Source organism: Saimiri boliviensis, chromosome 2 (assembly GCF_048565385.1).
Source record: "Saimiri boliviensis isolate mSaiBol1 chromosome 2, mSaiBol1.pri, whole genome shotgun sequence".
NCBI classification, from domain to species: domain Eukaryota; kingdom Metazoa; phylum Chordata; class Mammalia; order Primates; family Cebidae; genus Saimiri; species Saimiri boliviensis.
Window position 1 is genome coordinate 217,020,815 of NC_133450.1, and position 16,389 is coordinate 217,037,203.

The 16,389-nt window shown below is 56.2% G+C and overlaps 1 protein-coding gene across 5 annotated transcripts in view; it reads left to right on the top strand.

The window, feature by feature from the left end:
• The window catches only part of NEK6 (NIMA related kinase 6), a 93,874-nt gene that overhangs the window by 73,260 nt on the left and 4,225 nt on the right, over positions 1-16,389 (top strand). For all 5 annotated transcript variants that reach the window (XM_039474697.2, XM_010351376.3, XM_010351377.3 and 2 more), the window contains exons 8-9: positions 9,270-9,364; positions 15,985-16,098. In XM_039474697.2, coding sequence (XP_039330631.1) covers positions 9,270-9,364; positions 15,985-16,098 — 209 coding nt within the window. The remainder of the gene's footprint in view (positions 1-9,269; positions 9,365-15,984; positions 16,099-16,389) is intronic.

The following is a 16,389-nucleotide window of genomic DNA, read 5'->3' on the forward strand; positions in this document are numbered from 1 at the left end:
GGGCAGGAAGGGCGGCTGGTCACACCCAGGCCTAGGCAGGGCCCATGCCGCCTCTGCGGGGCTGGGGGAGCAGGTCTGGTTGGGGGCGACCCTGTCAGGTACTCGAGGTTAGGGCCCCGCCGGGTCTCCTGGGGCTTAGCCCGGCCCTGAGGTGTGAATCCCTTCCCTCCCCTTCCTTGAGCCAACTGCCTGGCCCTGGGCCGGGTGCTGGGGATGTGCGATTATGCAGCTTCCGAGGGGACAGACACAGTCCGTGCCAAGTGGCATGGTGAGGGGACAGGTGGGACCGCCTATTGGGGCCCACTGTGGGCGGGCGGGGTAGGTGCTGGGGGTGATTCTAAACAGAACCCCACGGAGCCCAGGCCAGCCCCACCCCTCCCAGAGCTGCCCTCACTTCATTTCTCTGTAGCCACTGAACTCACTGAAAAGGTGAGTTAACAGCAGACAGAAAAAAAAAACAGTTTAAAAAACGTTTTTCGGGGGCTGGGTATGGTGGCTCTCGCCTGTGGTCTCAGCACTCTGGGAGGCCGAGGCAGGCAGATCACTTGAGCTCAGGAGTTTGAGACCAGCCTGGCCAATATGGTATAAGCTCACCTCTACTAAAAATAGCAAAAAAAAAAATTAGCCGAGCATGGTGGTGCACACCTGTAAATCCCAGCTACTCAGGAGGCTGAGGCAGGAGAATCACTTGAACCCGGGAGGTGGAGATTGCTGTGAGCCAGGATGGCGCCACTGTACTCCAGCCTGGCCAAGTGACTGTCTCAAAAAGCAAACAAACAAAAAGATACCATTTTGCTCATTTTTCTTTTTTGTAAATCATCACAAGGCTTATTATCCCATTTTATAGATGAAGAAACTGAGGCGCAGGGAAGTAAGAGAGACTGCCTCCCTGTGGTGGCCCAGCGGGCAGGTACCAGAGCCCCACAGGAAACCAGCTCAAGTCCAAGAGCCCTTCTCCAGGCACCAGCCTGCAGCTTGGCCAGGGAGGGCTTGGGCTGTGGGTGCCCAGGGAAGGGGTCCAGAGAGGATCCCCAGCGAGACCTCGGGTGCAAGCAACACCCAGGGCTCTGAGCACTGACCCCATGAGGAAAAGCCCACCTGACTTGGCCAGCAGCGGGTGTTGGTGAGGGACCTGGAGCTCATCCTGAGCCCCACAGGGACGGACAGAGCCTCGTCCCGTGGTGTGTGTCAGCGCCGCCTTGCTAGGGGATCACACCATGCTGTGATACGTCTGCACCCAGGCCTGGCACGGGGGCCCTTGTGGAACATTTGCTGAGTGGATGGACAACCTTCATGGCCAGGCGTCCTGGGGACACCCTGCCGAGGGCCATGCGGATGCGTCCCAGGCCGCCTCCTGCCCCAGCCCCACCCTGCGTCCCATCCCAGCAGTGCAGGACACCTGGGAATGGTCCTGCTGGTCCCCCGGGCCCAGAATCCCTGGCTAAGCAGATGCCTCTCAGGCCCGAGTTTGAGCTGAGGTTCCGAGCACTAATCCTTGGGTAGCAGTCGTGGGTCTGCCACATTCCTGGCATTTTTAGGGGCACAAACTGTTGGGGAAAGGTGAACTGATGCCCGGGATGGGAGGGAGGGGAGGGACAGGCTTTAAGAGGCCAGCAAGTGAGGAGTCGGTCTGGACCTTGGGTGTCAACTCCAGCTCTTTGGTTGATTCATTCACCCATCCGTTCGATGAGGGCCTGTGCTGGGCCGGGCTGCTCCCCGGGGAAGCCGGCGTGCCCCCGCCTTCGTGGGGGATGCCACCTGCTAGGAGAATCCATTTCATCTTCACCATGAACCAAACGTTCCAACAATCGTTTCTCATTTTCCAGAGAGGGAAACCAAGTCTCCAGAGGTTGGGGGGACCCTCTGTTTTCCTGATGGGGAGACCGAGGCTGAGAGGGGGTCTGTTCTCAGCCAGGGAGTGGAGGAAGCAGGGCCAGCCTGCTGGCTCCAGCTCCACATCACTGCTGTCCCCACCTGCCCCTGCCTGTCCCGTGGAGGATTCAGCGCCAGAGCACAGCCGTCCAGCCCGATGTCCCACCGGCTGGAGGGATGTCAGCAAGGAGACCACATTTCTCCAGCTGCTTCCCAGTCCACCATCTGGGGAAGATGGGCAGCTTGCAGACACCAGCCTCTCCTTCATGTGAAGTCTGCCTTTTTCATAGCTAATGAACGTGTTTCAAACACCGAGAGCATTTCAAAATATGGCAAAGTTTGTTTTGACAGGAGCAGCGTGTCTTGGGGAAGCGGGACGCCTTTAATCAGCCTCCCTCTTTCAGATCCCACATTCTCCTCTGATATCTGCTGGGTTTGAAATCGGGGAGTTCTAGGTAAAGCTTCCGGGAAGGTCAGGGTTTGTTAGGGTCTTCTTTCATATACACAGCTCCGTTCCCCCACTGAGAGGAGGGGGTGGTGGGAGTCGCTGGGAGGGGCCTTGAGACCCAGCTCACAGGGCTCTGCATCTGCGTCTCTGCGTCGCTGGGAGGTGGGCTGGGATGAGGCCCGGGCTGTGCTGCCCACAGAGGTCGTCCTGGGCAGGGCCCCTATCTGTGGAGGCCCTCCTCTTGCCAGCTTCCCTGACTCTTCATCAGAATCCTGGCACCCTGGCGTCTGGAGACACCTCCTCCAGTGGCCCACTGCAAGCAGAGGATTTCTTTGAAATCTTTCGTTTTATCTTCAAAACTCACGCAAGTTGGGCATTGTGTTCCGTAACGTCTGAGAGGCTGTCGTCAGCATAGAAACCAGGCTTGACGTGACTTCTGCCCAGACACGCTGGCATCACAGGAGAAGGTGCCGTGTCTGCTCCTGTAGCTTCACGCGGCCCTGGCTCCAGTCCAGGACACCCTGCCCCCACGGAGACAGCACCCTGACTTTCAGATGCACAGACCAAGGGGGACCAGCCCCTCCCCTGGGTCAGAGGGTGGGGGAACCTGCCGGGAGGCAGGGACCTGAGGACCCTGTGCCCGGCTCAGCAGGGGCCAAGCCTCTCTCAGTTAAGGCTTCACCTGTACCTTCACTTTCTTTACCTTTCTCTTGCACAGCTGCTCACTGAGCGCCCGAGAGTGGGGTGGGTGAGTGAGGCCTTTTGGCTGCTCCTTTTAGACTGGAGCTGACATTAGAAGCCCCCAGGAGCTTGTAAGAGATTCAGGTGTTCAGGTTCTACTCCTGGAATTCTGGCCCCCGGGTCTGGAGTTGGACGGGGAATCCAGGTTTTGAACCAACTTTTCAGGCAGTTTAGCTGCAGCACGGATCCGTTCAGTCCTTCCTCGGGAGATGTGGTCAGCCGGCTCTTTCTGGCTACTTCCCGGGATAGGCGGCTAACTCCCTGCCTTCTGATGGGCCCACTCCTGCCAGGTCCCAGCAGAGTCAGGGCTCAGTTAATCTTGGATGGAGGTGGGCAGGTGGCTGGCTGGTTGACGGACAGACAGATGGACGGATGGGGGATGGATGGATGAGAAGATGAAAGGGTGGATGGACGGACAATAGACAGTTATGGATGGGTGGGTGGGTGGGTGGATGGGTGGATGGATGGATGGACGGACAGTAGACAGTTACGGACGGGTGGACAGATGGGTGGGTGATGAATGGATGGCAGTCTGCAACACTAGCATCTTCGAAGAAGGCTCCAAATTGCATTTGGGTGTTTGCCTTTTCTCCTTAAACCAGTGGAAATGGGGTAAGCAGAAAGAGCAGTGAGGGGGCAGAGGAGTGGAGTAAAGACAGTGGGGACGGAGGGCTGGTGCCCCAAACCTCTCTCTGCCCACGTGCCCAGGCTTTCAGTATAAAGCCAGGCTGAGACAGGGATCTGTGGGCCAGCCTCCAAGCCCAGCAGAGGAAGGAAGTGGTGACAGAACAAAGGGACGAACTTAACCTTTGGGTCCTGCTGAGCAGCCGGCTCTCCCTGGCCAGGGGAGGGGACCTTAGGGGAGCCCTCCAGATAGCAAAGGGAATAGCACATGCAAAGACACAGAGGCAAGTGGAAGAATGGGCTGGGGCTGGGGCTGGGGCTGGGGCCGGAGTGGCCGGTGTGTGAGGACCCGGGTTGAGGGCCAGGCGCTCAAAGCCCTTGCTTTCAGATGGACCTGGCCAAGGCAGCACCAGGCCACAGCCCAGTCCTAGTGTAGGTGGCCTCTCCCCACAGCCTCCCTCCTGTGGAGGCCCAGGTGGATCCACAGTGAGCAGAGGAGACTGGAGGTGGGAAGAGCCGGTCAGACAGGAAGGGGCTTGGCCAGGGGTCTGAAGAGCGCAGTGTAGCCAGACAGTGGACAGTGGCGTCCCTCACTGAGGACAGGACTCCTTGCCTCTGTTCCCTGCCATCTCCGTGTGCTCCCTATTGGTCCCACATCATTGTCCAACCTGGAGGCACATCCATCCATAGCCCCGGGTGCTGGAATCCACTTACCATTGTCCTGAGCTTCCCACTGTTCAGCGAGAACTGTGTGTTTCATCCCGTGGTTGGCTACAACAAACCGTCCATTCCGTACTGGCCTGTTCCTTTTGCTCCCTCATGACCAAAATATACAAGGTGTTGCTGCTGGAAGTCGCAATTCGCTTTCCCAGTAGAACCCCACACAGATTCACACGCTGACTGACAGCCCTTTCTGCTGGGTAGCGGTTAGCTCCTGGCTGCGCTCATCAAGTATGCGTAGAGGAGGCCACCTTTCTCACAAGCAGGGCTTAAAGGGAGGGCTGCTGTGCTTGTCTGGGGATTGTTGCCATGAAAAGGAGCTTGGTGTCCTGATAAAGCAGTAATGACATTTCAGACACTTGAGCTCCAGCAGTCATCAGTTAAATAAGCAGTGTGTTCAGCTGCAAGGAGGAATTGTGGGCACTGGCATGCACGGCCACGTAGCTAACAGGCAGGCAGATTCATTCATTCAGTGAGCAGATGCCTGCAGGACTCGGATGCAGCTACAAACAGGGTCCTGCCCCTGGGGGTTCACAGCCCAGAGCAGAGGCTTCCAACACCATCCACAGCCTCTCCAAGGTAGTTCTTCATCCATCTCCATTATGATAGAAACAAGGCTGGGTGCAATGGCTCACGCCTGTAATCCCAACATTTTAGGAGGCCAAAGTGGGAGGATCGCTTGAGGCCAGGAGTCTGAGACCAGCCTAGGCAACATAGACCTTCTCTACAAAGCATTTTAGGTGTAGTGTGGTTGTTCATGCCTGTAATCCCGGCACTTTGGGAGGCCAAAGCGGGAGGATCACCCAAGGTCCTGAGTTCGAAACCAGCCTTGCCAATGTGGCAAAACCCATCTTTACTAAAAATTAGCTGGGCATGGTGGCATGAGCCTGCAGTCCCAGCAGGAGGCTGAGGCAGGAGAATCACTTGTACCTGGGAGGCGGAGGTTGCAGTGAGCCAATGTCGTGCCACTGTACTTCAGCCTGGGCAACAGAGCAAGACTCCATTTAAAAAAAAAAAAATTAAAAATTAGCCAGGTATGGTGGCCCATACCTATAGTCCCAGCTACTCAGGAGGCTGAAGCAGGAAAATCACTTGAGCCCCAGAGTTCCAGGCTGCTGTGAGTTATAACTGTGCCACTACACTCCAGCCTGGGCAACAGAGCGAGACCCTGTCTAAAAAAAAAAGAAAAAAATACAATGAAGTTCAAAATGTTAAACTTGTTCAGTTTTGTAAAGAACTATCCACAATTTTGAGAAATGGGTTTTCTAAATCATGTTAAGCTGTTTTCAAAATCATAGTGACTGACACAAATGGTAGTTGGGGGCTTTGTGTGTTTTAAGTGCCCTTCCTTCGTGAAATTGAAAGTTACCTGTGTTTTTTCCAAAATCTCCTGACCGTGAAGACCCTGAGGCCTGGGCCCGGCGCTTTCTGAGTCCAGCCCCTGAGTGGTCCATTCTCCTCCCAGGATCCTGCGTCCCCATCCTCATGTCACAGGCCACATCTCAGCCCAGCCTTTGCCGCACTGGGACTCCAGCTCCCGCAAAGATTCTGGTTAGGACAGCAGCAGCCTCTGCCACGTGACATGGCGTCGCCAGGCCAGTGAAAATGTTCTCAGTTCAGCATCCTTAAAAATTCCAGCCAGGCCGGGCACAGTGGCTCACTCCTGGAATCCCAGCACTTTGGGAGGCTGAGGTGGGCAAATCACCTGAGGTCAGGAGTTTGAGACTGGCCTGACCAACATGGTGAAACGCCATCTCCACTAAAATTATAAAAATTAGCCAGGTGTGGTGGTGCACACCTATTATCCCAGCTACTCAGGAGGCTGAGGCATGAGAATAATTGCTTGAATCCAAAAGGCAGAGGTTGCAGTGAGCTGAGATCACACCACTGCACTCCAGCCTGGGCGACAGAACTCTGTCAAAAAAAAAAAAAAAAAAATTCAGGCCCTTGCCTCCAGAATAGCCATCTTCCCAGTGGGCTGATAGGAGAATGTCAAGTTACAGGTCCAGATTCCTGGGCTCCACCCCAGACCTGCTAAATCAGCCCCTCTGCTGAGGTTTTCATGCCCCTGGTAGAGTGGGAGAGCCCACTGCCCCAGGAAATCCGCCCATCTTTGCACAGTTCCAGCTCTTCCAGCGTGTGCCCTTTTGCCCAGAGATGGCCCTACAGGCACTGGGAGGTCAGGGCACACCCCTCCACAGTTTCCTCTGTGTGGGCCTTTCCTGGGGGGAAGAGGAGGGACGCTGAGGACAGGCCCTAAAGCCCTCTGGCTTCCTCTTGGCAGCAGAGCTCTTATCTTCACCATAAAACCTTTTTCCTCTTTCACTTTTTATTTCACTTATGTTTTTTTTTTTTGTTTTTTTTGGGTTTTTTTTTTTGAGACAGAGTCTCGCTCTGTTGCCCACGCTGTAGTATAGTGGTGTGATCTCAGCTCACTGCAGCCTCCACGTCCCAGGTTCAAGCGATCCTCCTGCCTATGCACTCCCGCCAAGTAGGTTGGATTACAGGCACGTGCTACCATGCCTGGCTAATTCTTCTGTATTTTTAGTAGAGATGGGGTTTCTCCATGTTGACCAGACTGGTCTCAAACTCCTGACCTCGGGTGATTCATCCCCCTTGGTCTCCCAAAGTGCTGGGATCGCAGGCATGAGTCACTGCGTCCAGCCCTCTTTCACTTTTTAACTGAGGTATAATATACGTGCAGTGAAGCTCCTGGATCCCTTTCCCGGTCACAACTCCCATAGAGTAGTTTTTCCTGTTCTTGAACCTCACATAGATGAAATGCCATAGTGTGTGCTCTTTTGTGCCTGGTTTCTTTTACTCAGCATTGTGTCTGTGAGCTGCATTCATTCTGTTGTGCGTAACTGGGGTTTGTTACTTTGCATTGCTGTACAGGTTTCCACTGTGTGAACAGACCACAGTTTATCAATTGATCCAACATTTGTTTTCAGTTTTTGCTGTTACAAAGCCGCTCTGCATTCTCAATTGTGTCTCTTGACAGATGGAAGCACTCATTCAGGCATCTACCTAGGAGCAGAATTGCTGGGTTATAGTGTTGGCAGTGTTTGACCATGGTGGAAACCACCCGTTGGTCTTCCAAAGTAGTTGTACCATTTTACCTCAGCAGAGCGTGCGCGTGCGAGGTGCTCCTCACAGCACTGACCTTGTTTTTTTTTTTTTTAACTTTGTCTTTGAGCATTCAGATGGGTGTGTAGTTGTACCTCATTGTGTTTTTTTTTGTTTGTTTGTTTCTGTTGTTTTGTTTTGAGATAGAGTCTTACTCTGTCACCCAGACTAGAGTGCAGTGGCATGATCTCAGCTCAGCGCAGCCTTCGCCTCCTGGGTTCAAGGGATTCTCCTCCCTCAGCCTCCCAAATAGCTGGGATTATAGGTGCACACCACTACACCTGGCTAATTTTTATATTTTTAGTAGAGACAGGGTTTCACCATGTTGGCCTGGCTGGTCTTGACCTCCTGACCTCAGGTGATCCACACACCTCAGCCTCCCAAAGTGCTGGGTTTCCAGGCGTGAGCCATGGCGCCTGGCCACTCACTGTGTTGTACTTTGCCCTGCCCTGATGAGTAATGAGAAAAGTAGCCTCCTTCATGTGCTTATTGGCCACTGGGATATTCTCTTTTGTGAAGTGCCTGTTCGAATCTTATGCTCATTTGAGTAAGTGGGTAGTTTGTCTCTTATTGATTTACAGAAGCTTTGAAATACATTCTCTAGCGTCCACTGTCAGGTGCATGTGTTGGGATGATATCCTCCCAGTCTGTGGCTTGCCTTTCAACTCTGAACGGTGTGATTCGATGAACTGAAATTCCTAGTTTGAGTGCCTTACGCACCTTTCCTTTTTGGGGAGTGCCTTTTCCATCCTGTTTAAGAGATCTAGGCCAACCCCGAGTCTGGACAGGCTAATTGGTGCTGGTCATGGCCAGGGCTGTGCTCGGTTTCTGGAGTCTGAGGGTCTGGGTTTGCAGTAATTCCTGCCACTGTCAATACAAACCTCTTCACCTGAGCCTCAGTTTCTCCATCTGCAAAATGGAGATGCTGCCTCTTGGCGCCATTGGGAACACGAATGAGCTGACACATGTGAGATCTTGGTCAGTCTCCATGGTCGGGGTTTACTTTTCACTGTTCAAAGCCAGATCCTGACTCTTTCAGATTCAGGATTTTCCCCTTGGAAAAGGACATGTGGTCAGCTGCTTCCCACAGTCAGGCCATGGCGTCCCCTTCCCCTGGACGGTTGGCAGAAACACCGACCCCCTGCTCTTCAGCCTCATCCTGATGCTTTTTTTTTTTTTTTTTTTTTAAGACCAAGTCTCACTCTGTTGCCCAGGCTGGAGTGTAGTGGTGCAATCTCAGCTCACTGCAACCTCCACTCCCCAGGTTCAAGTGACTCTCCTGCCTCAGCCTCCTGAGTAGCTGGAATTCTAGGTCCCCACCACCATGCCCAGCTAATTTTTATATTTTTAATAGAGATGGGGTTTTGCCATGTCTGCCAAGCTGGTCTCAAACTCCTGACCCCAGGTGATTCACCCACCTCAGCCTCCCAAAGTGCTGGGATTACAGCGTGAGCCACCGCGCCTGGCCTCCTGGCTGGATTCTTGGTCTGGTGGCTCCGGGGAATCTGCCTCAAGCCCCCACCGCCCCAGGTGTGTAGTGCCCGGCTAGCATGGGAACCTGCAGTCTGATCCAGCTGCTCATCTGACAGAGGAAGGCACAGGCCCTGAGAGGCAGCGGGGCTGCTCAGAGACCGAGGCTCAGTCTCTCCACAACTTGCGTGCCCTCCCTCCAGCCTCACCTCTGTGCCCTGCCCCTGCCCTGCACAGAGTGTAAGCAGCCCCCCTTGCTGTATTGCAGTGGGGACACCCTACTACATGTCGCCAGAGAGGATCCATGAGAATGGCTACAACTTCAAGTCTGACATCTGGTCCCTGGGCTGTCTACTGTATGAGGTGAGTCTCTGCCCATGGCTCAGCAGCATTTGGTGGGACATGCGTTGCTGGGGGTGGGGAGGGGGAACAGTTAGGGTGCAGGGCTCACTTTACCAGCTCAGGGTCGGAACGCGGGACTGTCACATCCACCTGAGGCATCGGTACCACCAGGGCCCTGTCCTTCACCCTCCCCAGCCCCATGTGGGGCCTGGTTTGCAGGGCCAGGCTGGTGGAGGCTATTAGTGGGTGGACAGCAGTGGGCGGGGTCCAGGAAGGGAGACAGAGGGAGCACAGGCCAGGCATCTGATCCTCAGCTGCCCCTGTCCGGGTCACCCGGGAAACCACATAACACACTGGCAATTGTGTTCATTGTTTATTATGGATCAGGACCCGTGCACCAGGGTCAGGAGAGGACTCAGACCTGCCTCAGGCCCCTGAATCGCTCTCCACTGACAGGTGGCCACCCGTCCGGGCCCAGCAATGTGGGTTTCCCCAAAGACCACACCTCTCCCCTGAGCCGGGAGGTGGAGCTAGGAGGGGGCCACTTCCAGACCTGCTGTCCTGCCTGGACAAAGGAACAGGAACATTTCTGAATCTTGGTGCCCAGACATGAGACAGTACAAATAAGTGGAAGCCCCCACCCATTTTGTCCTACCACACTGGGGCCCCAGGTGACGAGGGGTGTGGGGAGCATGGCCATTAAGCTCTTGCAGCCTCCGCAGGAGGGACGCCTGAGCCCTCCATGTCCAGGTTGGCAGCCACACAAGCTCCCCCTTGCCCCTAGACCACCAAAGGCTGGGCAGCTCCAGACGTTCCTCTGCCTGGCTCAGCCCGTCTGCATCTGTAAATGAGATCAGGACACCTGTCTCGCACTGTCATAGTCCTGATAAATGACAGACAGGAAAGGGCTCTGGAAACCCCTGCCCCAAGCTGTGAGATACCAAGCCCAGCCCTGATTATTTTTCTGCTTTCCTTGGAGCTGACTTAAGCAGACGGGGGGTCGGGCCTGGAACCCACGCACTGAAAGAACCTGTCTGAGCTGCTGTGGCCAGTGACAGTCCACGGCAGTGATGCTCGGAACAGTGTGTCCAGGGCCTGCCTCCAGTGCTAGGCAGTTGTCCACAGAGCCTGATGACTGGCCTGCTCGTGGACCATTCGAGTCTGAGGCCTGACCTCACAGCCCTCGCACATGGACTTGAGGGATACACTGCGGTCGCTGGACCACGTGGGGCCCGTGACAGCTCACATGGCCAGGGTCTGTGGCCAGGGTCTTTTGGTGATGAGATTTCCCCTCCCCACATTACAGACTGGGACTATGACATCAAAACCCTGATCTGTTTGCAGGGTCTACACTTCACAGCATCTTTTTTTTTTTTTTTTTTTTTTGAGACAGTCTTACTGTGTCACCCAGGCTGGAGTGCAGTAGCGTGATCTCAGCTGACTGCAACCTCCGCCTCCCAGGTTCAAGCAATTCTTCTGCCTCAGCCTCCCAAGTAGCTGGGACTATAGGCACCCACCACCCTACCTGGCTACTTTTTGTATTTTTTGGTAGAGACAGGGTTTCCCCACATTAGCCAGGCTGGCAGCATCTTTCTTTATAAGCCAGTGACCTGCTATTTATTGTAAGAACACATATTTCATTTTAACAGACTGGCCGGAGGTGTGGTCCTTGTGGAACTAGTGCTTAGGACCCCCTTCTGGTGCTCAGCAGATGTGGGTGACCCAGAGCATCCTCTTGAGGGTCTGTGGGTGAGTCCGGCCCTGACAGAGCCGGGAAGCAGGCCGAATGCTCTCTCCAGGACTCCACAGGGCATCGGTTGCAGGAGGAGCTCTTTGAAAGAGCACCTAGCTGGAGCAGCCATGGAGAGTGTCTGCCATGGATGGGAGAGTGCTCTGCAGGTGGAAGGGGGATGAGCCATGTGTCCTCCCTGCCTCCCTGTCTCTCCACAGCCCGGCTCCTGGGTGGGTTGGGAGTTGGGAGTGTTGAGCAGGGTGTGTGGGTGGGCTTGGGGGAGGGCAGTGGATGCAGGAGGGAATTTGGAGGGAAGTGTCTTTAGCCACAGGAGAAAAGAAGTGAAAGGCCAAACTCTTCTGAGAGGCGACAGGGAAGAAACCTGCTGGCCTGGAGGCCCTGTGTACCTGCACATTCCGAGGAGCCCTGGGAGGGTGCGTGCCTTTTATTTTACAGAGAAAACATTAAGTCCAGATGGGCAGAGCCCCTGGTGAGGAAAGCCACTGTGCCTTGGGGTTTGTCACCTAGGAGTCATGAGTTCAAGTCTCTCTGGGACTCCTCTAAGTCCAGGCGCTTATGCCAGTGACCACTCTGGCCACCAAGGTCACTTGAGGCCAGCAATAGAGCCACGCCCATGTTGCCTGCTAACCCGGCTCTCCCTGGGCTCAGAACTCCAAGGTCACAGGCCTGCCCCTACCTGCCCTAGGGTCTGAGGAGGGGATGCAGACCCACCTGGAAGTGGGCATGGTCCACCCGTTGTCAGATCCTGAGGGGCAGAGACAGCTGTTACGGGTCTCCCAAGGCCCGGGCAAATGCCCTCAGCATAGTGGACAGTCAGGGAACACAGTTTTGAATTAGAGCATGTATCTGTGTGTAGGCAACTCACTTGCAACAACTCACTTCCATCCAAATCCCAGCTCCATGGCTCCTCTACGGAAGGATCCTGGCAAGTCAACTCCACCCCAGTGGGCTCCAGATGTCCCATGTAGAGAATGAGATCCCAGCCTGCCCTGCCATAGTGAGGAGTGAACGAGGCCCTGGGGGTGAGGCACCCGAGTCCGAGAAGGCCCTTGGGCCTGTCCACCAGCTGCAGGCTAGCATGGGCACTTCTGCCTGCCCCTGGCACGAGACTCCTGCAGCTTGTCACATTTCCCTTTTTGCTTTGGCCAGCGGGAAGCCAAAGTGCAGCTCAGCCTCAGTCCTGGAGCTGCACTTTGGCTTCCCGCTGGCTTCGTCCTCCTCTCCTCATGCGTCGCGACCCTGGGCCAGATGGATTTTCGTTTAACATTCTGCTTTGGATTCTTGTCAGCTGCTTCCTGTCCGCCATGAACCACGGGGTTCTCCACACACAAACACACACAGGCTGGCCAGGCTGACTGAGCTGTGCCCACCTCCCCTGGGGCTGGGGCAGGGCTGGGGCCTGGAGGCGGGCAGCTGGCTCCCTCTGCCTCTGCCAGGCCCTCCACTTGAGAGCCAGCCCTGCGGTTCCCAGCCCCATTCCCTGCTCGAGCCTTTGTCTCAGCTCTGCAGAGGCAGACGCAGCGCAGCCTGTGCCAGGCCTCACCGGACTCTGGGTCAGGCAGTCCTCCTCTGAGTCCTCATTTCTGGGCACCTAAATGAATCTCACAAGGCAGCCCCACCTTCCTGGCTCCCCGGCATTGAGGCTCGGGTTCTGCAGAGCTGACTCAATTGTTGGAGTGAGTGGGGCTGTGCAGCTTGCAGCCAGGTAGGCGGGTACTGCTCGAAGGGGTGTGGGGGCAGGGGGACAGATCGAAGCCTGGGGGCACCAATCAGCGGCACGAAGTGAATGAAACACAGCAGTTTGGTGCCCTCAGGGACGGCGGGCGCTAATCTAACCCAAGCAGCCCTAGCCTCCCACAGCAGCAGGCTGGTGTGGCTACCCATGGCTGGCTCCTCCGCGGGTGACAGGGCAGAGGCTCTGTGCCAGGTGACCCCTTTCCCATTCCTGCAGCCACGAAAGGGGAAGGCAAAGCAGCGTTTTACCAGCAGACAGGGAGGGGAGCTCCATCTGAGCCCAGGACTGTGTAATTGGCAAGAGGCCTTCCGCAGTCACGCCCGGAGCCTCCCACCCCATAGCCTGTGGTGTCTTCCAGGGGCACCAGCCTGAAGAGCTGTGACGAAGCCCCCACACCGTCTCCGAACTACGGCTGAGGATCCCACACAGGGTACATGCCCCGGTGACAAACACAGCGGGAGAAAACCTGCCCTTCCCCAAGCCCCAGCGTGGTGCCAGAAGACTCAGAAGCCCCTGTGCCCGTCCCCTGTGGCTGCAGTGACAGATGGCACCATGCTGATGGCTTCAAGCAACATAAGTTTACTCTCTTAGATCTCTTGGATTCTGGAGGCCAGAAGTCAAAATCAGTCTTGCTGGGCTGAGCCAAGGTATCAGCGGGCAGGCCCTTCTGGAGGTTCTGGGGGCAAATCTGTTTCCTTGCGTTTCCATGGAAAATGAAGAAGCCACCGTGGTCCTCGGCCCCCTCTTCGCCTCACCACAGCCTCTGGTGTGCATCAGCCTGGCTCCTTCCCCTCTTCTGTGCCTCCTCTCTCAGGCTCCGTCTCACGAGGGCTCTTGTGGCTACGCTGGGGGCCCACCTGGATAATCACATCTCAGGAGCCAAAATTTCATCACACCTACAAAATCCTCTTTGCCCTATAAGGCGTCATTTACAGGTCCCAAAAATTTGGGGCTGGATTTGTTTGGGGCCCATCATTGAGTCTCCTGTGCCCCCTCCCAGACCTGGGCATCCAGCTATTAGCGAGGACCGCCTGCGGCACCTGAGTTGCTGACGCTGACCCCAGCTGGTGAGAGCCACAAAGCCCTGCAGCTGGCCCACAGGTGGGGCCCCAGCGGAGTGTCTTGAAGAGGATGGAATGAGAGCGCTGGCCCGAACATGAGAGTAAATCAGAAGACTCACAGGCAGGCGGTGGGGAGCCCCCAGTGGGAGCTGGGAGCAGAGATGCCCGTGCTTGGTGTATTGGAAGGCCAGGCTGTTTTCATTACCCGGATGCCCATGGAGGTGCCCAGCAGGCTGCCTGCTCTGCAGGATTGATTTATCTATGTGGGAGCTCAGCTCCAAGCATGGAGCTGGAGTTGGCTCATTCAGCGCCAGTCCCAGGATCCTCATGGGGGGCCTCGTTGCAGCAGCCTTGAGGGGCCCCACTGGGGACTGAGACCCAGCAAGACAGCAGACTCAAGGGGAAGATGGCGGCCCCTTGGCCAGGATGCTGCATTGAAATCGTGCTCAGACGGCAGAGTGGCCTGGACACCCCTCCCTGGTGGAGGTGCAGGGCTGCAGACCTCCTGGCCTCTGGTCACCCTTCAGTCCGGGACATGCTCGAGAGAGACTGGGTGATGAGATGGGTGTCTGAGGCCCCGACAGGCAGGAGTCAGATCACCCTTGGCCCTCTGACAGCTCGGATCACACACCAGCTTTTCTGAGCCCTCCCAGTGGGGAGCTGGGGCCCACCTGCCCCCTTTTCCTCAGCTGTGTGTCACCCTGATAACACCAGAAAGAAGAGTGGCATCTGAGGAGCAGCGCTGAGAGCCGTGGCTCTGGCAGTTCTAACGAGGCCACAGACAGCGATTCCTCTCCGTTTTGACCAGAGGCTGGGTGGTCACTGGTACAAAGGGGATCTCGCCAGCCAGGGTAATCGTTCTAATCCCCGCAGCCCAGAGGTTCCTTCACAGCCTGTCGCCCTGATGAGGGTGGAAGGCCTGTGGCCGGCAGCGGAGGGGGAGAGGCTGGGGCCGACGGAGGCGGCCTGTTCTGGGGAAGGCCAAGAGGGGTCCTCTGGCATAGCTCAGTGCTGACCCCATTCAAAAGCCTTTTCTGAAGTGACGGGGGGAAAGTGCTGGGAATAGCAGAGACATGATCTGAAGGAGATGCCAGCTCGGGGGCTAAATGTTTCCCGCGGTATTCTGGGGCCTTTGGAGTTCCAAGCAGCAAGGTTTACAAAACGCAGATCAAACGGGCTTGATCTGAAGTTGAAGGCTGCCGATTCCTCTCCCCGATCAGACACATGAAAAACTCGGGCCTACATTCATGGGACCAACACGCGAACTGGCCCTTCTCCTCTGCACAGTGACTGTCCGGGAAAATCCACCACAATCCTCCAGCCACAGCTTGGGTGGTCACAGCCCCGCTGGTGGTGCCTCCTCCATGTGCCAGCACAAGCCTGGCCACAGGCCTGCAGGTGGGGACATTTTACAGATGAGGAAACGAAGTCCAGGCACACAGCGAGTGCAGAGCTGTGGCTGGCTGTGGAGCCGGGCGCTTCCCTCCCACCCTGAAGTTTCCCTGAAACAAGCTGCTGCGCCCCGAGCCCCATGGGGGCAGGCCGCCGCCTCCCTCCCCCGAGCCCTCTACTCGCCCTGCCCTGGGTTGGGCCGCTGACTTCCACAGGCGGCAGCTCTGCGAGGAGCTGGCAAGAACCAACACAGTGAAGTGCTGCACCCTTCTCAACCCACCCTCCCGTCAGTCCATAGGTGAGGAACGCGCCCTGAACTTACAGTGCACAGACACACCTCCCCACGGGCATCTTTGAAAGCGCTTTTTATGGAAATAAGACTGCACTCAGAAACCTGCCACTTGAAGCCTGGGTCCCTCAGGCTGAGATGGGAGCAAGACAGGGATCAGCGTGCAGCATCCAGCTGCCCCTTCATTGCCTTTAAAGTTTTGTCACCGAAACCCCCGTGCCCTCTTAATCCAGTGAGAGAAGCAGGCTGGTGGTGCTGCACCTGCTCCTCTGTTGAACCCCCGTGTGATCAGCGATTCAGGGGAGAAGTCCTGCTGGACTCCTTGTGGTTGGGACCAGAGAGCAGCCGCCTCTCCAGTCCTTGTGAGCCGCAAGGCCTAAAGCTCATCTTCGTTGTCTTCCTCCCTTGCAGATGGCAGCCCTCCAGAGCCCCTTCTACGGAGATAAGATGAATCTCTTCTCCCTGTGCCAGAAGATCGAGCAGTGTGACTACCCACCCCTCCCCGGGGAGCATTACTCCGAGAAGGTGAGTCTGCAGGAGCCAGAGGCCTCTTCAGCTCTGGCGGCCACCGAGGCTCATGAAGGCTACTCCAAAGCATCGCGGCTGAGGTCAGGCTTACTTTACATGGTACAGAAAGGGCACTTTCTGGAAAAGGGACTTGGCGAGGGGAAAGTAGGTGATTGCACTGAAGAAGGGGTTTCACCACGCGGCTCCAGTATAGGACCCCCAGGCAGGAACCAGTGGGATGTGGCCCTTGGCACATCTCCACCTCTTCGACTCCCAGCTTGGTGCTCCAGGAGGCCCACTGCTGCCAGG